This window comes from Eutrigla gurnardus (assembly GCF_963514095.1).
Source record: "Eutrigla gurnardus genome assembly, chromosome: 3".
Classification (NCBI taxonomy): Eukaryota; Metazoa; Chordata; class Actinopteri; order Perciformes; family Triglidae; genus Eutrigla; species Eutrigla gurnardus.
The window spans coordinates 24,230,917-24,256,393 of record NC_139917.1 but is presented as its reverse complement, the minus strand read 5'-3'; the positions used below and the strand labels follow the sequence as shown (position 1 = coordinate 24,256,393).

General features: G+C 43.1%; 1 protein-coding gene across 6 annotated transcripts in view; it reads right to left on the bottom strand.

The window, feature by feature from the left end:
- Nucleotides 1-25,477, bottom strand: part of dlc1 (DLC1 Rho GTPase activating protein) — a 70,739-nt gene that overhangs the window by 13,155 nt on the left and 32,107 nt on the right. For 2 of the 6 annotated variants that reach the window (XM_084005911.1, XM_084005913.1), the window contains 2 exons: nt 2,151-2,222; nt 247-343 (listed from right to left, as the gene is read on the bottom strand). In XM_084005911.1, the coding sequence (XP_083862037.1) occupies nt 247-343; nt 2,151-2,222 (169 nt within the window). Of the gene's footprint in view, nt 1-246; nt 344-2,150; nt 2,223-8,133; nt 8,410-25,477 lie in introns of those variants that run through there. The other 4 variants (XM_084005912.1, XM_084005914.1, XM_084005915.1 and 1 more) reach the window with 3 other exon arrangements.

The window sequence follows — 25,477 nt, the reverse complement described above, 5'->3', positions numbered from 1 at the left end:
TGGACGAAGAAAACTAAATGGAGAGAGAAAAGGGTCCAGTGCATGGCTCCAGTGTGCTTATCGGGTCTTTCTTTCATCTCATCGGCAACTTTCCAAAGCATGCTTCCTTTTGAAGTCATGCCCTCATGGTTTCACTTTGGGGGGGAAAACAAGAGCTCAAAGAAGAGGTAGAATAGGAAGAATGGCGATTACCATCCAAAGAAAGAGAAAAGATGAATGAAGGGTTCGGTATGACTTGTAGCTCACCTGGAGAGAGACTCAATAGCGTCCCGATTGAGGAAGTCATGGTCTCTGGTGACTGAGGAGATGTCGATGGGAAACTGGGCATCTAAAGAGAGAGGGTCTTATTAGTGTGCTGCTGATTGGATCAATGTGTTCAGATTAAAAGTAAAGGTACAACCCACTGGCCTCAAAAACACCCACCCACTCAAACACCCACCAGGGCCTTCCGTCCCACCTTCTCCTCCCATACAGCCTTGATGAAAAGTTAAAAAAGGAAGTGGCGTCTTAGCCCACCAAACAAACACAGCTGCGGCTTTCAGACCCGGCAGGCAGGGGGGATGCGGAGAACAGAGGGAGAGAACAGGGAATTGATTGAAGAATGACAATAGGTACTCCACCGCTTCTCAGAGGTCCACTTCCTTTTCTCCCTAGTCCACCTCATTAACAGGATCTCTTAAGTTTGGTCAATGCTCACTCGAGTGACGGTGGCACGCGGTGCGTGCACCAGAAAATAACCACATCATCAAGACTATTGTGTCGAGCATGAAGGCCAAAGATGGGCAAACAGCTGCTGTCTCTATTGCTTTAAATGCTTCAGAAACAGGCGTGCTTACAAATCTAAAATTGAATTAAATACTTGAGTCTTTTTTGTTACAGGGGATAGTATGAGGAGGTTGGGTTATGGCGTTTTCACGTGGATGGAAATCTAGATTTTAAGTTTTTTTTTTTCTGGAATGCATCGACCCAACCCAAAATGGGAATCTTGTATCTAAACCCCGGGGGGCGATGATAAGAAAATGCTGTTCAAGGGAGACCAGCACCTTTATCCTACTATACTGAATAAGGCCTATCAGCCTGCTTATCTTTAGTGGGGCAATAGTCTTGACAGCACAGACAATAGAGATTGTCCCCTGGATACAAGGGAAGGAAAAATGTGTCATGCATCGGCACAAACTCCTACTGGTGTCGAGGTGGCTGCAAGCGGCGGTCGAGGGTGTAAATCCTGCACATTGATTGATTGCGGTCTGCACTTTTGTGTTGCTGTTCGTCTCTTTATAAAAACAGTCTCATCACCTGTGCAGAAACACAATGAGGTTTCCGTTCAAATAGGAAACCTTTCACAGCTGAGGGGCAACAAGCAATGGCCCGTTTACAATGGTAGCTTGGTCCTGCTGTCATCACCCTGGAGTTACATAAGGGTAACTGGTATGCCCTTGGCATGCCATAATATAGCTGGAGCGGCTCTATGGAGTGTAAAGAATGTTTGATGTATTTTCGGTGTGTATTTTAAAACTCAAGGGTCGGGCGAAGCATTCTTTCTCCACCACATGTTATTGTATGAGTAACTTTAGATGGTACAGAAAACGTGTCTTGTGTTTGCTTGAACAAAGTAAGAAAGAACCTTTGGTCCTCAAAGAGTAACTATGTCGGTTACACTATAGTTAACATTGGAAATATAGTGTGCTGTGGTGTATGTGGCTTTTCCTGCATAAGCACAGCAACGCAGTGGTGCTAAGGAAAAGCACGCCCCTTCCTCCTCAGGAATGTTGTGCTATGTATAAATGCACAAGTGTGCATGTTGGTGTTTTGTGTGCTTGACAAAGGATAGAGGTTTTCTATATGACATTAACATCATCAGTTGTAAATTACAACTTGGTAGTATTTTATGTGAAAATGGTTCTTCATTCATTAGATCACAATTAAATGCAAATTCAAGAAAAAGTAGAGCTAACATTACTAGATCTGCCTTACTGCTTTTAGATTTTTTTTTAGCCTGTAGATATCGGTTTGGTAAAATAACAGCCTTTCAAAAAATAACTCAAAAGTCATTGAAGCTACAACAGCATGAATGTGGCTTTCCCCTCTCAGCAGTGACTCTGTATCTTCATTATTGCCACATGGGAGTGTGGTGGTGGTGGTGTCCTTACCTTCATAAAGCTGGGCGTACTGTGGGAACCCTGCTGCCCGGAGCCAGGTACAGGCCTCTTTGGCTTCGATCTCTGCAGGAAAGACAAATAAAATCAACACGCGAGCAACTTATCAAATGTGAACCTCTTGACCTTATTAGCCATCTCACACTGGGTCACTCTCCTCTCACATGCTTCAAAAAGCTTGAGCTCAAAGCATCATTCGTGCAAATTGTGTTAACCCCCTCACACGCCAAGTGTGTGCCACTTAAGCTCCTTATCCAGGTAAGGCAGTGGGATTTGCTGTTCACACAGAGATCTTCAACAGAAAACGTCCACCATACCCATAGATATGAATGAGCCTTTGTGTGATAGTTAATGTTTGTGCTTTCTTTGTGTTCATCTTGTTAATGCAGGGCTGTCAATAATGAACATTTCATGAACATTTGTTGATTAAGATGCATGTAGGAAAGGTTTTACATCCAAATCAGATGCATGTTTCTCAAGCGTCCATCAATGCCATTACTGAAGTCTTTTCCAACACTGCCAGACACAACTCTTCCATAGCTCCCATTAAACACAAGGTGTGACATTTGGGCTTGTTGTGCTAAGTACCGACTGCTTGTTGAGGTCCGCTGTGTTCGAGGCGCCATGGTGATGTCCCCCCAATTATCTGTGAAAGCCATTTAGTTGACATATGGCAAATGGCTGCCCAAACCCCAGCCTTCTCAATGGCTCCATCACCCCCACAGCCAGCAGTTTGTAGAAGGAGGACAGACAGAAACACGTCTCCAGGCCTTAAGGATCTGGCTTTACAATGTCCCCTTTAGTGGAATGACAGCAAGTACAAATGTAGCACAACCTTGAGAAAGACTTGTAAACAAAACCGGTGGAACAAAGGCAGGAAAAGACACGGGTAAGCCGTGGATGAAAGTGACAACATTAAAAAAATGACTGCAAAACATGAAAGCTAAATACTTGAAATTCAGGCAGGACGGTTTCCATTTCCAATTCTACATTTAGACATTATTTAGAATGCATTTAGACATTATTGTTATGGGTGCTATGTTTGGCTGAGCATGACTGAGCCAACAGTATTCACCGGTAAAAAGAAGCAGATTTGTTTGTTTTAACGTTTCACCTCATTTTGATGCTCAATTACACAAAAGACATTAAGATTTATTTACGAGAACAGGAGCATAACAGCAGAACAGACTGGGCCTCAAGGGCGACTAAAGAAGTGTCAGTATGGCAGTATTGGTGGAGAACGATGGGGGGTTCAATACAATGATAAATGTGAGATAGATAATGTCAAATAAGTAAGACATTAACACGTGGGAATTGACGTGATGTGGACAAAACAAAGGGTATCCATAAAGTACTGTCAGACAGACAGACAGACAGACAGGCAGACAGACAGACAGACAGACAGGTCGGAAGAAGACTGCTGCTGCAAAGGGTCTGATCCCAACCGTATACGAGCATTTACATACCAACAACAAGCCTAGACGGCAGACAAACCCACTAACAACAAGGTGTGACACGACCAAGACAGGGTCTCCCCTCTGCCACTGCAGGGGCCAACACTCCTGAAGCAACCGCCGTGACACCAGCATGCACCCAAGTGTCAAATAACACATTAACAGCTATGTTTGAATGCACACTTCTTTGAAAGATTGTGATGTGTAACGTCACAGAGGCTGTGTTCGGTGGATGTGTGGAGCCTCGTTTTTAGAGCATGGTGGACCCAGAGGAACGTATACCAACATTCTTGAAAGCAAGCACTGAATAGAGCTCGAGACACTTGTGTTTGCTTGTGCGTCTCTGTGTGTGTGTGTGTGTGTGTGACTGTGCGCACATGCAAGTTTGTGTGTGTTTGCAAAGACCGACCTCATGTTTAAAGACAAACCACTCAAAAGACAGTAAAGCCATTGAAATGCAAATTAGACATACAAACACGCGGTTAGCTTTCCACCCCCAAAACCCCAAAAAAGAAGGCTATGGGATCCATTAAGTGTCTTTGGAGGGAAACTATCCAGTGACACACCCCATTGGGCTAGAATGTGTATCAAATCTGCTTTACAGTGACATAATGTGGACTTGGTTTGCCTTGGAAACAAAATAAAGACGGCCGTATTCACCGTGCAGATGGATAAAATGGAATAATACTGGTCACTGCACTGCATTGTGTCTCCATTCATTCACAGAGTGAAGCAAGAATATTTTTCTATCTTTTGTTTGTCTGCAGGAAGTGGAAAGGGACATAGGGGCATCTGGCACAAACAACCTAACAATAGAGCCACACATGCATCTTATATAGATCTGGAATTTAAAACACATGTTGAATTAACAAAGCCAGTTTTCCAAATGTAATAAAAATAACATCCTGCAACACCACACCTACTCCTTTACGTTTCTGTTTGCTTCGATAATTTGAAATTTTTGATTACATTTTTGTTGTCTTCCCTCCATGTCCACTCCAATTCCTTAGCCCTCGCCAGGGAACTACCTCACTTCCTCTTCCTGCTTCCCTTACAGGAAGAGAGCCGAGCGGCGCTGCAGTGGCCGCCGACCACTCGGCTGTAAGGCCCAGCCTTCGTTTGTTCCTGGCCAGATAATAGGCGGGGAGGCAGCCAAGACAAACACTGGCTCCGGTGATTGTGTGTGCTTACCAAACGTCCTCATGGCTCAAGGCAGCTACGAAGCCACACTGGATGAATGCATGTCACAGTAAACATTTAAATATGGCAGCGAGAAATCATCCTCAAATAGAAAACTGAAGCACACTAGCGTGGTAGTGATGGTAATATCTGGTCTACACGTGCCAAATTGGCTGAAGCGCAACAGATAAGTCATTTCAAAGCCACACGGTTCTGAAAATACTCTGTCCTGGCAAACCAACTGTGCTACAGTTGACCACACATTTCCTTAGGTGCAGTGCAATTTCTGGAGCAGCATATTCACGACACAGTCCTATGTTTAGATTTTTTTTTTTCATGTGGTAGGAATAAAAGCAAGTACAGACACATTTTTCCTCCTAAAAATACACAGTTGTCCTCATAACCTTTTGTCATTTTGACCCCAGTGACTTCAGACTAGGAGGTATAGGATATCAGCAACATGTCATTTCCTGACTTCAAAAACCTATTGGGTCATCTTATCACTATGTCTGGTTGGCTTGGAGACAGACAGACAAACAAAAAAAAGCTGGACATGTCGATATGTGAATCTGCGCACACACCAGAGGGAGGTCACACAGGATGTCTGAAACACGTCCATCAGGTGGGACAGTGTGGCTAAAACTGAACTGGTCCTCAGGAGGACATGCTACATGGAATAAAATGTATGATATCTGATGACATAGTTTAAACCTGTTGAAATACTCTGTGGACAAAAGTAGAGATGAATCATCTCAGTTGAAAAACAGCAACACACTAGTTCTGGCTGTTGTGAACCAGTGCAAAGTGAGACCAACCGTTCTCAGTGGGAAACAAAGATAAGAGCAATGATCAGCAGATAATGTGACTAATGAGACCCAATCCGTTGCTGGTAGAGATTTCAAGAGGCTTTTCTCCTGAAATTTGGCCAAAGCTGGACTGGTGATCTGCCAGTCGGGGGTTAAGCTTCACTCACTGCCCAACAGTATCGCCTTCTAAAATTAACCATCATAGTCTTGTCTCCTTTCCCCTGCTCTCACCCTCATCTCCTCCTACTCTCTTCAATTCTGCTCGCCCCTTCTCTCCTCTCCTTTCCTGTGGCAGGAAATTCTCACAATTGCCGACCAAAGTTTCCCTCCATCGCAGGAGGCAGTGGGATCTGGCTTGGCCGAGTGTGAATGCTCTGCTCCACTGGGAGTTTGTCAGCGGCTAGCAAACAAAGGATGCTGCTCCGAACCTCAAAGGCTCTGCTACATTCACGGCAAACTGGAGGTCAAGAGTCTGGACGCGGTTATCACTGCCAGGGGGGGGGGGGGGGGGGCCTTGAAGTTGGCAGATTGAGAAGAATGCTTGACTAACAACTGTTGTGAATTGAGGTGGCTTATCTGGACTTACCAAATCATCGCCGGGGCTCCCAAGTGCCGACTGTAAAACAGCACAAAAGGCAGGCGGAGGGGTTCTTATCAACTCCAGGTCGGAGTGGCTCATTTCTGAAGGAGCTGCAAAGTGGCTCGAGACAGGTGATGTGATAAACTAGGCCAGACTCTGTGGCTCAGAGCCGATGTTTGTCCTTCACCCCAACGGGGACAAGGACGCCAACCTGATGTGTCCACTCACTTTGAGGAACGTGTGTCTGATTGATTCGTTATCTGACAATTTATTAAACTATTTCATGTATGATTGCAATGTACTCAACAGCTTGAATCGGCATAATAGCACCAGGACAACTGGAGACAACGGTTTTTTTTTAAAAATGTGAATGTAAAAACCCTCCAGTAGTCCACTGGAATGCAAAGATGGGCGATAAGAACACATGTTCTTCCTGATGGGTATCATGTTGTGTGATTCCACGGTTGAGGCAGCTGGCGTTCGCTGAGAAAGTCCTGCTGTTAGCTAAGAGAGACGGTGCCAGGAATATCGCCATCTGGCTGGCCTCAGGCTATGCCCCGTTGACACACACACACACACACACACACACACACACACACACACACGAATAATGAGGTTACCACCAATGGTTCATTCGAGTTACAGGGACGGGTGCTTGGACACGTAAGCATGCAAACACACAGCTGGCCCAGATAGCTCATCGCAGAGCTAAATCCACAGGGCCCCGCGCTCACTGATGACAGGTTTATGTTCACACGGAGGGCCCTGACCGTGGATCAGGTGACCAGGCATATTCAAAGGGTCTGATAAGCGTTCCACCACCAGATGACCGCGTACCTGCCCCCCACGATACCTATCCATTCATAATCAGAAACCAGGATGGTTAAAAAAAAAAAAAAAAAAAAGAACATGTGTCTCCTCACAGGACACAAAGACACAGTGCACCAGCTGGATGTAAATCTTTCAGATAGGGCCCCAGCTCACTTCCTGTTTCACAAAGAGTGCAGTGAAGTGTGTTTCCTTCATTTTGCTCTTCTCTCAAACACAACCGCCAACTATACTGAACCATCTAGTCCCATCCAAAGACACAAAGAGATATAAAGTAGGAGAACGAGTGAGTTCCTATTATTTCTGAACCGGACTCACTCTCTAGTCGTGATGGCTGGACGTGAGTGTCTCTGAGCACGTTCTTAATGGTTATATGGCTCAAATGTTCCAGACCTTAGATGGCTGATAAGAAGCCATGTGTTGGAACACAGTTAAAACAACCGAAAGGGCCAAAGCTACATCTCAAGTTACCTGAAAACAGAATTTTATACAGCCTCAACCCATCCAGCCCAAAGTCGCCCTAACTTCAGCAAAAGGTCTGCAGTCAGGCAAAAGGCACGGGCAGTTAAGTTCAACAAACTGGAGACACCGACATGGCAGGGGTGACGACACGGCACCTTAGAATAATCTGGAAAGACACATTTTCATTGAATCCAATCCAAAGCGACCAGCTAGTTCGCAGCCTGTGTGGATTATAGGGGAAATCTTTCGGACAAACGTTTATCTTGCAGTTAAGGAGCCTCGCAGGGGTCGCGCGTAACTTGGGGGGGAAAGTCGTAAAAGAAGCCTGTGTTTTTCCAGTGACTGCTGAGCCGCGTTGAGGACATTGGAGACGCGGAGCTGCGCGCAAAGCGCGGAGATTTCTTATCTGACAGCCCGCAGCGCTGCGCCGTGAAGACGACCTGGTGGTAGTTTTACTTGAAGGATAAAATCAAACAGACCCTTACACATTATTAAAAAATAACAACAGCAACTAAAAACAAGCACCCTAGACCGATGCTCATCAATACCAGTGCGCTATGGGATACATATCCTGGATAAACAGGAAACCATATATTTTCATTAAAAAAAAAAAAGAAAAGACACGCTCAAAAACGATTCAGTTAGCATAAATGATAGACTTGACTTACGTGTTAATATCATGTTTTAATGTGTCGGTCGCGACCAACCTCAGCATAAAAACCCAAACCCCCCGACTGCGCCCCGACAGGCTCCGACAGTCAGCTCCGCTCCGCTGCTAGGACGAAGCCCGCATGATAGATCCAGCGTTCAGGGGGAAACCTCTACACAGCCGGTCGCACGTGTCCCGTGAGCGACGGTAAATCCATGGTTAGCGTTTGATTTTTGAATTCCACGATTTGTTTCAAATCCTCGTCCTGCGCGGCGGGTCCCTGAATGAAGCGCTCCCCGGCAGGAATGCGAATGGAGAGTCGTGTGTGATTCAAGCGTTAGGAATGGCCAACTCCGCCGTGGCTCCACCCCCCCCACCCACCCGCTCCCCGCTGCTCTCTCCACCTGATAAGGAGCTGGAGACACATGGATCCACTCAGAACGACCTCAGCGGATCATTTATGTGTGGGGAAGAAGTTTTATGAGGATTATCATGTCATAAGCGCACTCGCGGTGGCACCAAATCGTCTCTTTTTTGGGTTAGTTTACGCGTTCTTTTGTATTTGTTACTTATTTAATTAACTTGTTCATGAAAAACAAAAATATGCCTACCGAATGTTATCCATAGAAAGTGATTGACTGCGCTCCACGGGGCTCTCCTCTATTCATCTCAGCTCCTGCCTCGTCTGAGCCACCAAAACACCTCCCCTAATGGGCACCAATTGACTTTAGAGGTCGGTGTCCAGTTTGCATTTCATTAGAAAATCCTGGAGACAACTGAGCGACGCTCTTTTGTGACGCGAGATTAGGTCTGAAAAGCGCAAGTGGCGCAGTGAAAAGAGGACTGCTGCAGGTATGGTAATGCCCTTTGGTCCGGCCCCTGTCCGCGGAGCTCCTGACGCACAGGATGACTAAAACAATCACAACACACCCAGTCCTGGATGCAGAGTCTGGGACGTCTTGATGATGTAAACCCTTTGACGGCACCACACTTTGCAAGCATCTACAAAGCAATTTTAAATCATTAAATATATTGGCTTTCCAAACTGTATAATTCACACATGCCTCATTTGGATTTTTTTTTAAATGCACGTCATTGGTCACATTACTCATTTATAATTGGTCTATTTCAAAATAGGCAAACCAGTGTCCTTGTTTCCATTTCTCTTCTCTTCTTTTTTTTATCCACCGTTGTCCAAACACTCCTCAACGACGTCAGGGTTTGGCATGTTATTTCCATGGTAACACACAGGCGCTGAGGTGATGCAAAAAGGGAAAGCCAGATGTGTCACCATGTGGCAGGGAAATGCATGTAATCCCAAACTCTGACTGTGAGGTGGTTGGGGATGATGCATTAAACCCTGGCGAACTGTGCAGTCTGTTGTTGGCTGCCAATAGTCCCAGCTGACTGAGGAGTCACAAGTGATTCACCCAAAAGAAATCCTGCCAGCTATTAAAGTGAGCCAAATCACTAGCGTTCATAAAAATGTGGGAATCATTTGAAATGCTTACCGATGTGGGATTTCATGATTTGCATCTGTAATTGGTGTTGACAGTAGTTTCCTCGCAAATCCGTAGTGTATTTGTTTTTCTGTTATCGGGATAACAATGGGGATTTATGGGAATTTCTGCTCATTTGAAGTGATAAAAATTGGTTGATTTTGGGATGTTTTGCAGTTCTTATTATTTCAACACGTACAAAAAAAAAGCACTTCTATGTTCTTACCTATAGCACTTTGATCATAGCACTGTTCTTAAGGTATCCTTGCTGAACAGCTACTACTTTACTCAGACGAGGACCTAACACTTGTTTCTATTTTTTCACTCTTACTTTATTGCCAATGATATGTTGTGGTTTCTTTCTCTTGACAAATGTACTTATTGTAAGTCGCTTTGGAGAAAAGCGTCTGCTAAATGCCCTAAATGTAAATGTAATACAACATTGGGGTCTGTGGGAACCTAAACAGAAGTTAAGCCAATAACAACAAAACACCACATGCAGCTTTACATTAACATATGTAATCAAAATAAGTAAGTTTCCTGATTTTATGATTAAATCACTAAATATTCCATGAATTAAGTAAACAATATGAATCTGAAAAAGCATTCAATAGCAACCTTCTATATACACATTTTGGCCAAAACTCAACATTTAAGGAGGTTAGCTGTAAACACATTATATTATATGCCAATGGAAAAAGTGATCTTAAGAGCTCCTAAACTGAGTTTTTCTAATACTAAATCTGTAACATGAAGGCAGGCAGAAAGATAATTATGGTTTGCATGAGTGAGAAAGAGAGAGGGATAGGGGAAAGATAGAGAGAAAGAAAGCAAAGCGAGGAAGGAGAGATGAAGAGGGATTACCAAACACGACCAAATCCCTGAGCCACCAAACCCGACCACCCAGAGGCTGCGACCAAAACTCCAAACCAAATCTACCCTCGACTGAGATGAGTAAAAAAAAAAAAAAAAAAAAACCCCGCAGAGTTGAGGGAGTTCATGCTTTCAATATGTTTGTGGTGATCAACACACCACAATGCTAGCGATTGTTGCTGAATATGCGGTAAAGTGTGAGAGATCAGACAACACGCCGTCGCTGCTGCCAGTTGCTCTGGGGCAAATGAGTGTGTCTCTTTAGTGTCTACAATTTTCATTCATCAAAGCTCGTCAGAGTCAGGCGCTTGTTTGGCTTATGATACAGATCAAATACACACGGGTATAATGAGGGCCTTGGACAAAAGAGAGGAAATGAGGAGATGCATCCGTGTTACGGCAGTCAGAAACAGGCGATTAAGCCGGCATGAAATGCAACTTTTCCCTGTAAAGAATATAAAAAGAAACGCGTTTAAACCATAAGGCATATCATTTGAATCAAAGTGGCTTTGTGTGCCCCATCAACTTGTTGTTGCTGGTTTGTTGGGTGAAGCTACTGTTGTAGGTTGTAAACTTTACAGTGTCACCTCTGACCCCCGAGACACAGAGGGAGGGGCTGGAGGAGGAACATAGCAGTAGCGTGAAAAAATAATAAAAGAAACTCTTAAAAAGACTTTACAGAGATAGACAGAAATGGTATTATTTTTAAAACAAGACAGAAGAGCACCCAAAACAGAAGAGCCAGAGAAAAAGATGAAAGATTTCCCTCCCACCACGGAGAGCCCTCCTCTGGGCTTGCCTTTGGGTTTATGCTACCCTCTTCTATCATTCCTAACCCCAAACAGCGGGGCCAGGTGGGGGTCAGCGGACAGACGTGTCAGTCCAACACACACACATAAACACCCAAGGCCGTGTCAACAAAGACTCACAAAAAGAGATAACCAAAATTATGGGTCTGCAAAGGTCATAGCGTCCAATAGAGTTGAAATAGAGATGTACATGATAAGTGTGTGTGTTATAACGATGCTATTTCGTCAATTTACTCTGTGTGTGTGTGTGAGATTGTGTTTTATTCAGAGGCAAAGTGCTGCCAATGTCTGAATCTAAAAGCCTCCATTTACAACCGTGTGTCCTCTGCCTTTCACACATACAGTTTAAAAGTGAGAGCAGGAGAGAGAGAGAGAGAGAGAGAGAGAGAGAGAGAGAGAGAGAGAGGTGAGGGAGGGACATAATCTTTTCATAACAGGAATCTCCAGAAATAGCTCATCCATGGTCTTAGGGGAAGATCAGCCCAATAAGACACTGATTAGAGAGAGAGAGAAAGACACAATGGCAAGGAGGAAGTGCAGGGAGACGGAGGCTTGGACCAGCGCGCACACACACACACACACACACACGCACACACACACACACACACGCGCACACAAACACACAAACAAAGGAAGTGTGAAGCAGACAGTGGACCAAATGCCTCGCCGACACCCTCTCCGGGCTTTGATGGACTGACCGCGATCACAATAGAGGCAGGAGGCTGACACACACACACACACACACACACACTTATACGAACAAAGGATCAGTGTTGTATACTATGTGTTCTTCATCAGGTGGCGAGGTAAAAAAACCTCAGCTCATCCATTTATCATTGAACTTTAACTTGTCAGATAGCAGTAAAAGTGTATTTGATCACGAGTACACAAACGGAATCAGGTCAAATGAATCATTAAGGAAGGGTTGCTGAAGATTTGTATTGTGGAGGGATGATGGGCTTTCAAGTGATGAGGTCTTTTACTACAGTGCCAGAAACCCAATGCAAAATAAGGTTCTACATGTGTGGCGCTAAATGTTTATTGTTTATTTTGGATCCCCATTACTGTTCCCTTGGCAACTGGTAATCTCACTTGATTCCAGTTTAGAGTTACTCACAGGTCAAAGCAGTACCTTGTATCTAAATCCAGACTCAGGACCTGCAGCAGACCAGATCCAAACTGTGTTCATGTAATCGGGTTGAGTGGGGCCCACTCGCACTCCAGCAGCATGTCTCATATTGGATAATATAGGGGATCTAAACGGAGTCGCAATCAGCTCTGATCATGTGGTGTGTCACAATCTTTAAAGGAGGCAGAATGAGCACTGTGATGATGATGACATGTATTTCTGTGGCACATCATGCTGCTACTAGTCCGCTATTATGGTCTTGTATGGTTGAATACATTTTTGAGTGTCACCAATAATTCTAAACGGATCCTTCCGTATCCAACAATGTCGTACGTATGAGAAAGCCAGTTCATATTTAGTTGCAACATTTTTAGAACTTTTAACAGCTCCAACAATGGAAGAACCGTTAGTGGACAGAATCTGCTAAAAAAAGGTACATTTATTCCACGCAGACTGTAAATCTGTGAGCACGACTGAGGGAGTTCAAACATTGTTTTCCTGTAAAGCGCTACCACATGTGGCTTCTGCTCAACCTTGGCTTCCAGACAATGCAGAGAGAATAATTGGCCACCGCTAATGTACGTTAACAACACACACACACACACACACACACACACACACACACACACACACACACACACACACACACACACACACACACACACACCATCTCCAAGAAAGCCCTCGAGCAGCGCTCTCTAATCAAGATGAAGACGAACGGGAAAAAAGAACATGCAGCTCCAAATTATTGGTCATATTTCTCTTATTAGTCATGCATGGGAAGAGCAGATTAGTGATGATTTAGGATGAGAGAGAGACGGCCGAGGAGGAACAGAACCAGAAGGCAATTGTTGGCAATTTTGGAAAAAAAATCGGAGCTTTGAAGGAAAGGAAAATTTGACATGAAAAGTTACATTTAGAGGATGAACACAAAAGGAAAAAAAGAGTAAAACAGGTTTGGAGAAAGTATCAAACATGTCCAATAAAGTTGGTGAGATGAGACATGTGTGTGACGTGTAACATTTCGAAACCTCTGTTTGTTTCTATTTATATTCAGTACACTGTCACACAGGAGTAAAGAAACCAGAAAATATTCACATTCAAGAAGCTTGAATCAGTACACTTTCTGTCTTTTAAAAGGGGCTCAAACGGATTGTTCTTTGCAGCTCTAATTCCAACTTTAAACTGCTGTAACAACTGCTGTGGTTTTTCTGCAAATGCTGGCTGATTATTTCCATTAATCTCACTGCTAAGACTCCAAAACAACATATCATGGCAAAGTGTGGTTTTCACTGGCCGAGCGTGAATGAACCAAGCTGGTTTGATTTACGTCCACAGGCTCTAACAGTGGAGCAATTGCATTTCAACACATAAGGAGTTACTGTGTGAGAGACCACATTTTCTAAGAATTACCAGAGGTGGAGGTCTGCTTGGGAAACCCACTGACTGCTCGGGGAGTGGTTAATGATGCCAACCATATGGCTGTGAAATGAGCACACAGCAACATTTGAAGCTGTGTTGGAAACTTCCAGAATTCCTATTCCAAACCAAGTGAGGTATAATAATCACGGTTTGGAAGGATTTTTCTGCTCCACAGTGCCAGATTTTTCAAACAGAACATATTCATCCAACTATATCAAAACAACTCCTGTATGACTTTAAAAATAAAAGATGGGTTAGGTGTTCTTTCTCCCACAGACCAGAGCCTTGGCTTTCCATATTAGTGCTCCCTCCCTTATCTTGGAGATTCAATCTGAAATATTGGACAATGAAAAGAGCTCAGAATACAATTGAAATTTGAACATTTACAATTCTAACAGCTGATGAAGATATAATCACACATGAGCAAATAGAAAAACTTTGAGGAACCTTGAGAATGAGAAGCTCAAGTCCGTGCAATCGTCCTTGTGGAAAGTACAACCGAGGCTTACGTTGATATCTTCTGACATTAATTGTTCTGGTTCAAAGGAATATTTCAAAATATGGTTTGATAATCTGAAGTAAATAAAACTATATCAAAACACCGCTTACTTTCACACAATGTATAATCCGAGTCTCTGGTTATATTTGTTGTGTTTTCGCGAACAGTTTTCGTAAGTGCCTGTGCAAGTGTGAGATGGTTTATGTGTTTTAAATAGTAAGGTTTAAGCAAACATGCATGTGTTTGGGAAGTAGTTAGCATACAACTGGATCAATGGAACTTGGATCATACTGCATGAGATGTGTGATATCATTTTGCTGCTATTAAATGAGGCTCACATGTTCGCCAGGGAGGTATTCGCAAAAGAGCTTTTCTTCAAGACATCAAGGTCATACAGGGTGAGTAATTTACATACACATGGTCATTTTGGGGGGTGAAGTATTCCTTTAAGACAGAATTGGCATACCGCTGGAGGAGTTGGCACGGGTGTCAAACGTATGCCAGCTACCTTTCAGCAGCAATGAATCATGGGGCCTTGGGTGCAAGACTTAAGTTGCAATGAGATGACGAGCCCTGCAGCAATATTGTGGAGGGTTAAGTGAGTATGAACGAGGTACAAGTTGGGATGTGGATGGATGTTGGATATGTCAAGGTGATGTTACATATTTGACATCGGGGTCAAATAATTGGTACTAGTGTGTTTTTCTGTTTGCATGAGTGGTATGTTATCATCTTTTAAATGCATGCCTGTGTCCTGCATGTGCACGTCCATACTGAAGTGTCCAATAACACCTTTGACAATAGAAAGTGTAGACTTCTCTTCCCGTTTCTATTTTCTTTCCTGTTTTTGACTTTTCTCATGGAGTCCGAGGACCAAATTCCAAAGTACCATATGTCCGTTCTTTCTGTTTGCAGAATCAGGCGGCGAGTAAGGCAGGAAGTTGATGCTTTAGTCTTCCCTGCCACGACCCGTGACCTCCTTCGAACCCGTGACCTCTAGCGAGCCACGTGACAAACCATGCAGACATCTAGGCTGTCATGACAAACACAAACCAGGTTCGGCTGGGAGATTAGCCCTGATCCGGAGGCTCCTTTGCAAAAAGTGCATTGAGCAGGTTTGGATTTCAGAGTGATTTCTTCCAGTTCCCAACTTCATACAGCTCCTGTGTCTTGTATCATTTTCAGAAGACATGCGTAGAGATAGTGCTACTGCAGATCAAAGAGAGGTGAGATAAAGGACCGATGCCGCCATGACACATTCTTTAACAAAACCAAAAATATGACAAGCGCCTTAAGTCAATTATTCATTCCTTCTTCATTGTAGAAAACCAAGATCAAACTGATATTTTGACACTACATAAGCCAAGATGAGAAATTGTGTCACTTAATAGCTATTTGTGAGCATTTAAAACACTGATTTTATTGCTGACCACCGCCTTATTGAAAATGCCTGGATACGAAAGGATTGGTGAACCAACAAGAATATATTGGGGGACTGTGGCTCATGTTGACCCAACTGCAACATAGTTAATGATTATTACAAATGTTTGACAACCTTGACCTACTCAACTAGACATGGTTATGAAACTTACAAGACAAATGCCTTGCACATGCAGGAATTAAGGAGATTCAGGCAGAAATAGTTATTTGTGTCAGCAAACTCACGTACGCGTGTTTATTTGCGTGATTGACACATTCTAAGTTACCCTTCTGTAAGCATTGACCAACAAGGTGGTTTTTGATATGATTATGAAGGGCCTTACTTCAGCTGCAAAAACGAAATGTTTGTCTTTATGCATAGCTGACCCACATCCACTGCGTAGGAATTCAGAGAATGTGGTGTATTAAGCCAAATACAAATAAACAGGAGGAAGTGAGTGTATGTGTTTAACTGTGTCAGGAGAAAGCGGCGTCCCTGTAGGTACGCAGTGCACAGACACTTGATATGAATGAACTATGACCCGATGATGATAAGTAGGACTCAGGGTTAAGCACTTCGATGACCAAATAAAAACTCCATTTGAGGTATTTATCCGTGATGTGAATGAACTCTGTTTTTGATACCAGGGCTTTTTGTCCTTTTTGTTTCCAGCATCAATGACATATAACCTTAAATGTATGCATTTCATCACTTAAAGACACTTCATGGGATTAGCCCCAATGCCCTGAATCCTCATTCACCCACTCTTTCACTCTCTGTCCAACACATAGACACAGTTGGTTTATTTACTTTAGGAGCTAATGGACAGCGTTGGTGTGTTGGAGGGTGGAGACTTTGGGTGATGAACAGGAGCCACAGTCAGACCTGTGACTCCCCCTTGTCCCCCCGCTCCTCTCATCGGCCCCTGGGGGATGATAGCTCAACTCCTGAGTAACGAGGGGGACTAATACTATCCAGCTGCAGGTTGGCAGCAGGGACAGAACCTCCATATGCCCAACAGATTGGGCTCTGGATCTCACGCTGATCCTTCTCTGTTTACCCAGTCCTCCCAACTTTCCAAGAATGAAGGAATAGGAGTGGATGGGAAACTTAAAACAGGGATACTGGAGCAGAGATGCAGGAAAATGCAGGAAAGAAGTAGGCGTGATGAAAAGCAATGGGCCAGTTTAAGTGCCCTGGTAGCAGCTGTGATAGCTTGTAACAATCAGGTTCAGTGGGAACTGGCTAAAAAATGGTTGTCAAAAAAACTGATACTCGATAAATAATCCATACTAAAAGTATGAATACTTTTGCTGTCAACAGTCCAATCTCCGCCAGTTGACACATAACTACCCGCAGACAGACAGCTCCGTCTCTCTCCAGCAGTGCTGCAGACAGACAGCTCCAGCTTAGTCCATCTCTAGCAGCTGAACACATGAATGCTAGTTCACGGTATCAACACTGACCTGACTGAACGCAACTCGCGCTGCTGCTGGGGGGCCTTCGGGGACCACCGAGAAATCAAACCACGTCATTGTCTGGAGAAAAAAATGTCTCAGACAAGACACCCCCCCCTCCTTTGCTTCCTTTCTTTTAGTTCTTATGGCTTTAAGGCAAAGAGGCAAACACAGCACAAGCAAATAAAGAGAAGAAGCTGCTGGATTCTGTGTACTGTGCTCTGGCTTTGTCCACCCGCAGGTTTTGAACTTAATCTGAAAAACTGTCATGCTCATGAGACTTCAGGCAGCCAGGCTTTTCTAGCTCACATTTCAATGCGCTCATATTAGTAAGAGCCTCTCAAGTGGTTCACATGACAGCTATATTGACCCTGCCTTACCATCCATTACTTTTCAAATGAGAGCTATTAGAAAAAGGGACAGACACACTAATATCTGTAGGTCTGACGTCACCTGAGGCTAAATCAAACAAACCCTAATTTTTCATAACATTCCCAGAATGCCTTGTTCAGAACATTACAAACCTGCTGCTTTGTTTTACAACCAATGAAGGGAAAATATTGTTAGCAGATGGCAACTTTGTGGCCCGTCAGGGTATTTAGTCCAAGAAATGCTGGACATATATGGTGTTCACTGACCCTTACCTCAACCACACACACAGAGAGACATTAAGTTGTCAAATTGTCACTTAGCCAACATGCTGATGCTAAGCGCTCTGGTGCTTGTATTATTACCAGCTGTAAGGAGTTAAAGTGGAGGTTGGCCTGGACACGGAGGGTGACAACTCTCAGCCAGTGGCCTTGTGTTCACCCATTCATGGTGGCAAAGGGGTTACGATCCCTGAGTGACTACAAGGTGAAAGGTCACCGGCAACACCCCTCGATCAGAGCGAGACATGGACATTAAGTGGCCGCTCGGTCTAAAGAGAGAGTATGTTTAAGCTCCTTGGAGGTCTCTGTCGGGATGAGCAAGGAACAAGACACAAAGAAGAAGTTTGGGCATGCCAGCACTAGACCAGCCACTCATCTCATGACTCTTTGAAATAGGAAATAAACATCTCAAGTACCTCAAAAGCTGCTACAGAAACTTAAAAATGATGTTGCCCTGACACAAACTTTTCCTTTGAGAAAAGGCTTTCAAAAGGCTCAGCTGGGGCCTGAAGGCAGCCATGACTCTTTATTCAGAATCACGCTAGAACAGTTGAAGCCTTTTTCTTGCTGTTGTTTGGTTGTTCGAACCAAATTCTTGTTTACTGATGATCAGACTATTCTCAGAATTCTCAGAATCACAACACTTTGGAGAAGGTCCATTAGCTGTGGTGCTTTTGTCACTTATGCAGTCGCCACTGTTAGGGATCTTCAAGTCCACCACCAATACAATGAGAAAGGCAGAATGGAATGTATAAGGAGACGGAGAAATGCCTCTGCCCAAGGACCCAGAGAGGCTGTTAACCCCCTCTTGAATAAAAATACCTGTCACTTTCCAGTCTGGAGAAAATAAGTCAAGAGCCCGGTCAGACATGAGGTGAAGGTGGTGTGTTCACTGAATGGCATTCTGGATTGTGGAAATACATCTGCTCACTCTTTATATCTCGCCTATCCTCAGTCCCGTTTCCGTGTGGACACAGCAAATGTTTATCATTCCATTTTTAGCCAGGCGAGCAGCAGAGCTCTACGGATGACAACCTCGGGCTGTCGCATGGTGGTTGTCCATTGCTTTGATCAAGACAAAGCTCAAAAATATTGGATGGATCAAATTTGCTAAGGACAGTCATGCTCACCAGAGGATGAATCCTGATGACATTAAACATTATAGCATCAGCATGTTGGCATCGTCATAGGTGAGCATTTTAGTATGTTGACATTACCATTTAGCTGAAAGCACCACCGATGTCTGGAGCTTTTACTTCCCCGTACTTGTGGAAAACGTATGCGTCTCCCATTGAATGATGTACAATACAATCTTATTTAAATTTAGCAAGCAGTTAAGTGTGATGCTAAAAGGACAGTTGGATGATAATAATGATATCTGTGAGTATCTCACTACTCTGTCAATATACGTAGCCATCCTCCTTTAGTTGCTTGGATTCTCATATTGTGACATTTGAGCTTGTTGTTACCTGACTAATAAACCCAAACAATCAGTGACATCTGTTAGTTCTCATGAGCCACATGGCACCATTTAACACTGATAGGGATCCAGGTTAATATTTGTACTCCTCAATGTTATTGTCATGTTATGTTGTTAATGTTAATGTTATTAGGATTTGTGTGGAGATGAACTCTCATGACTGCAACATGCATTAAAATTATTTCACCTATTTTCTTATTGGGCAACAGGAAAGTCTCCTTTTTGAGATCACTGTCATTCCCATTAACTTGTTCCACTAAACAGCCAAACAAAAGACTCAATCATGACTCATTGCTCGAAAACTGTAAGAGAATGACCCCCAATCAATGGCATTTGAAGGGTCAAATAGACCAACAAGAGCAACAGGATTAGCTCAAAATCCCCTGCAGATTGACTGAGTAAATTAAAGATGGCTAACCCACTGAGACCTGCTAGAGCCGCAAAAGGCAGCAGACACACAGGAAATGAAGGCCCACTGGAGAGTAAACAAACAACATACCATGAGATCAGGCACCCCAAGCGGCAGTTAAGTCACCAGAGATGAGACCACATTTTAATGGGGCACTAAAACTTGTTGTAAGTACCCATCTGGAAGAGATTCTTCTGGAATGTGACTGCTTTACAACTAATGGCCAGCGACGAGTCGTCACACCGTCATCTTCCTCTTGTCTCGCATCACAAGTCTTCAAGACCTCAATCTTCCATCCTACTCCACAGGTGCTGATGGTCACACATTCATAGGGTTTTACGTTGAAATTCAAAGTGTATATTCATCATATCTCGGCATTTGTTCACTTAAGGTCCTGATGCACATGCATGTTCTTTGCTAACTTTTGTAACTTCGTCCATACATCGTGAAGCAACAGCCATCATCTGACGTCACAATTGCACCTCTTTCTCTCTCCACTCCATGTGGCTCAAGGTAATAAAGGCAGTGCCGTCTTTCTGAGACTTTCACACCATTTCTGCCGATGGAGAGAGCAAAGGTGTAGGAGTGGAAAAAGTGAAAGTCTGCGCTGTGGAAAAATCAGACATTCTCGAGTGCCGAGGCAGGAGCGAATTCCACAATGTGTGCAAATATTTGTGCACAGCAGTAAGGGAATCCAAAGTGTTGCCAAATCAGGAGTTCTGTGAGTGTCGGCTCTACAGGGACCTGCTCCTCCGCACAACGTCAATGGACACTTGAATTAGCAGCCTCGTTGTTCCAGCTCTGTTACATCTGGATGTTTCAGTCTGGGAGGGAGATGAGTGTTTGCCCAAGTTCTGTGCTGAACAATGACATCGCCTTCCAACTGCAGAGCAAAAGTATGGGCAGCAAATGGGACAATGAGAAGTCAAGAGCGTGTATCAAGTGGACTACTTGTGGTCTTGCTGAAAAGTACTTGGGGTCGCACTTGACTGGTGATTAGGGCGAGGACTCAAAGAAATCAAAGAATAGGGTGATTAGGATTCTGCTCACCAACCAGCTGTAACCACATGCACAGAATGCTGTCTGGCTTTGCTATGGGTCTAAACACTGCTCACACCATAACCAATAGTAAAAGTAAAAACAACTTCGAAATAATCATAAATAAATCATCGGCTGTCTCGTGCCAAAATATAGTTCTAAGTGACTTTCATGTTGCAAGCTCCAGAGCTTCTCCCTGGATGAAAAATCTCTTCAAGGTTCCGACTTTTACTGACGACAGAACAAATCAGAGATTGCTTGATGATCGATAAAACAGAGAGAGGTCTTATGATGAGAGAGTGAGAAGATGCATTTAGTGAGTTCATGCGTTAAAAAGAGAAAGTGAGCAAATAGTGAAGGAGAGGGAGCATGGTAGATCAAGCAAAGTAAACAAGTTTGGCGTGAGCTCGCTGGAGTCACTGGGTTTAGGAAAACATTCCAAAGTCTTCGAAACAAGCGGCCTTGTGAGTGCACAGGGCCAGAAACAAGAGGGCTTTAAATCACTGAACAGGAACCGCGTTGAAGGACCTCTAATTCAATCATAAATATCTTGAGTGTTCACCCTCACACGCTGACATATACATTTAAGTATCTACCAGTCGCCTCTATGACAGCAGGACAATCGGTCAGAATAACCTCCCCCAAACCGAACAAACTGGAGGAACACAATGTGTTTCAGTAACAGAAGCCCACTGAAGCGGAGATGTTAAACAAACCTTCCTGTGGTTTCTATATTAACACATGTAGACACAAAAATAACAACATTGTGTTGCACTGAAGAAATTTGACTTTACAACAGTGAGATGTCTTGTCCATACGTATACCATTTATCCAAATGTCAGATAGCCTTATGTATTGTGCTGATACATGCTGTGGTAAAGTAGGAGTCACATTGAATTACAATTGTTCTAAAGATGAAATGGCAGTCTCAGGATCTGTGATTTAATAGCTAGTTCAGTCTTTACATATTGGTGTTAAATTAAATAAAACACAGAATGGCAATTGACTATAATAGATACAAGCTCAAGATACAATCTATAGTGGTCTTTGAGCTGGAATTGTTTTTTCATACTATACTTTCCCACAAGAATGAACTTGCACTGTAAACCAACATGGACGAGATGTGCTATACATGAACATAACGATCAGCTACTGAACATGTCACTCAGCAAACTCTCATCTGCGAATGAGAAAATCACCCTACTTCTCTCATGATGTATTACTCAGTAAATATTGTAGTTGTTTAGTTGGAGGATTTTATGGTCTCAATTGTTAGTGTCAAGTGTTCTTCAATAGAGCATAGTGTTGAGTATATTAATTATAGTCCCAGTTGAGGTAAATAAGACTATAAAGCAGGGTGAGCTTTAGGGTGTGGCTGCCTTCTGATTGACAGGTCGCTACCACGATCTGGAAGTTGGCTGTGTTTTCTTCATAGACTTTTAACCCTTTCACGGTGTGTTTTCAGTTCAATCTACTTGGATCTTATTCAGCGTTCTGTTGTACTTTGCTCCATCCTCTCTTGTCACTTCTGGTTGAGAAAAAGCCAAGATTGCGACATCAAAAAATGGAATATGCTAAACTACTAACTGTAGTCCACAAACCAATGGATACCGTCTTCTTCTATATAGTCTATGGTTGGTAGTGTTTACTCAAAATACTTTCATGCTTTAAAGATAGGACGGACACACATGGTTCCTTTGAGTTCTTAATATAAATTAGGTGTTTGTTCTGGGGAAACCACAAGATAAACCTTTGACTGACATGTTTTCAAGTGCGAGGTTAAAATAAAAAGCGAAACAAATATAAAATCTCCCAGATAGGATAGCAGATGATGGGGTGGAGAATGAAAACACAGAATGTCCCTGGCACGTCTCCAATAGTCAAGTCTAGTCGAGCTTGACTGTAATATTATAGTGCACACATACAGATGGTTCCACAGTAAAATAGTCTGTGCATGCTTCTAGGTATGCTCTGAATCATTCACACTCACAGACACCCCCCCACACACACACAAATGCTGTTTTCTTGACTCTTTAAGTAGTTCAACTGTGGCACGTTTACACCCATGAGACACACATGGACTTCAATATAATCTTGGTCGCAAACAGAGATGACAGGAAACACTGTTCTTGGCCTACTTTTTCCACATCCTCATGACTGGGATGGGATGCTGGCACAAAATACAGTGGAGCAGTTCATCTGCCTTGATAAAATAATAAGGAGGTGCTATATATAGACACACATATCGAGCAGCTTGACCTGAATATGAATGGCACACTGAAACGTGAGGTGCCGACAAGAGAATTGGTGGAACATCACAAGCTGTTCTCCAGCGCAAGTTACGTAAGGTGGTCATATTATGTCTCTGGAACAACCACGTGATTCAAACATTATAAGCAGATCTGGTGTGGAAAAAGATATGGAAAAGATTCTGTGATTACTGGTGTGTTGTGGTCTCACCTTCTCACTTTGACATCAGATGGAGATGGAAAATGTGCCGTTTTAAGAGACAGAAATATGCTGTGAGCACTAACAAAGATCTAACCACGATTGAAACACATGCTGGGAGCAAAAGCACATACACTTTAATTGTAATATATAATTATATGTCAAAAAATAGTTGAGTATAATGAGGTCAATAAAGTTCAATTGTAAAGCAAGGCAGCCATGGGTGTTTAAAGGGAAGGTGACACAAAGTAATTCATTATATTATGTAGTTTGATCCCAATTGATTGTAGTCTTGCAAATATGCAGAATTTTCCAACCAAAGATGTTCACATATGGTATTTGTGTTGATCTGCAGTCAATTCTAACGTCTTCAAGCAAAACCCCCGACTAAACTTGAATAGCTCTGTCCGTTCTTGGGGTGAAAGTATCTTGTTGAAGCTAATTTGTTACATGGTTGCCTCTTGCGTTTTCATTCAAAGAGATCTCTGCTGATGTCACAGTGGTCCGCCTTTTCTGACTTCCTCTTTGGGCATCCTTGAGGCGTGAAATGGCCCTGCTGGGTCCCTGTCGAGTCCCGTGGACCCACAATAGGCCCAGGACATCTGTGTGCTTTAACAGTAGTCGGGGCTTGAGTAGACCGGAACATGTCTATGGACCTCCCACTGGCCCACCCTTAAGCCTCATACAAAAGCCTGGTTGCCACTTTTCAATAACACATTTGTGCACAAGTCAGGGCCCAAAGTCACACTCAAACACTAGCACTTAGATACAGCAAATATTAGCAGTTATTTTATTTATCGTACTTAAAGGATTACACTGGCATTTTTCAATCTGAACCCAATGTTCCCTTGTTATAAGGAGACCAAATAGTGAAATTGGTGAAGAGGGAGAAAACATTGTAGGTGGCACCAAGTTACAGAATTGGTCGTGCTGGAGTAGAGAAGTCACTTAGACACGAAAACTAGGGAAAATTGGTCCAGGTAAAAAAAATACAAAAATTAACCTTTAAGTATGTTTAGGCAATGGACCTTCAAGTCTTTCCCAGCTGCAGTAAAGTTTAGTAGTGACATCTTTGGCATACGTGGAAAGAAACTTGAACTAACCCGTACATGAACATAACTTTTCCTCTTATTCTGGGTACACAAGGCTCTATGAATGGCAATGTCAGGTGGTTGTTTGGTGGGTCATTTTCATCCAAACCACTTTGGTCCAGTTTCTTCTGGTATAAGGCAGGTTTTTGTCTGCCTGTGCTTGTGTAGTGATTCTGTGGTTTGAAAGCAACCCACCTATGCTTGCCAATGGAATAGCATAGGGTGTGGTAATGCAGATATGATAGTGCAGGGCAATTTTGGTGTTCATTTTGGCATTAAATTGTGGCTGCACTAAGACTAATACAAACACAGGCCTTTTTTTTGCCTTTCGTTGGTGAAGGCGCACACACAGGCCTCTATGACATTCCAGAAACCCCTTTACGGAAAGTTGACTTATTTTTACTTCAAATTGCTAAAGGAGTCTTTTTGTTTCGCACTTTGCAAGAAATAGCTGGTTAGATTTGAGCCGCTGCAATTATGGTATACATGTTAGACCACTGGACCAGGGAAGTTCATAATGCACAAACCTGACTGTTGAGCAACAATTCCTAATTTATACAATTAAAGTAATAATTAAAGTAATAAAAGAAAATATAAACTGAAATTACCAAGGAATGGAGGAAAACTTCCAAAGGGTATGAAAGGAATTACTTGAGGTCTGTGACCACTGCTCAGGTTAACAAAACCTAAAGTTTTGTTTTTCTAACTATTAGGTGATGGGAGTCTGGAAGTAATTGAATTAACTGCTGATATTAAGAGAAAAAGTACATATCATTGGTAAGGGAAAACCATATCAAGTAACTCAATACATGTGAATATTGTATTTCCTGTATTGTTCCCATTCATTTGCATTCCTCAAACTTGAGCCAGAGCAAAACAGCGTAGAGTAAAGCACAAAACAATAGAAATTAAATTAATGCATTTGTACCTTCATTAAGAAAAAGCCTGCGCCATTTTACGCAACATCTCGACATTTGCTGATACCCTCTAAGCCAAGATGAAATTAACCAACGTAATAGGCCTATGGCCTCTATTCACATGACTTTGGAAAGTGGATTGATTGACAAATCTCTGGGTGTTACGCAATAGCATTAGCCGGTAGCATTATACATTTATTACGCCTCCCAGCTAACCGGCCA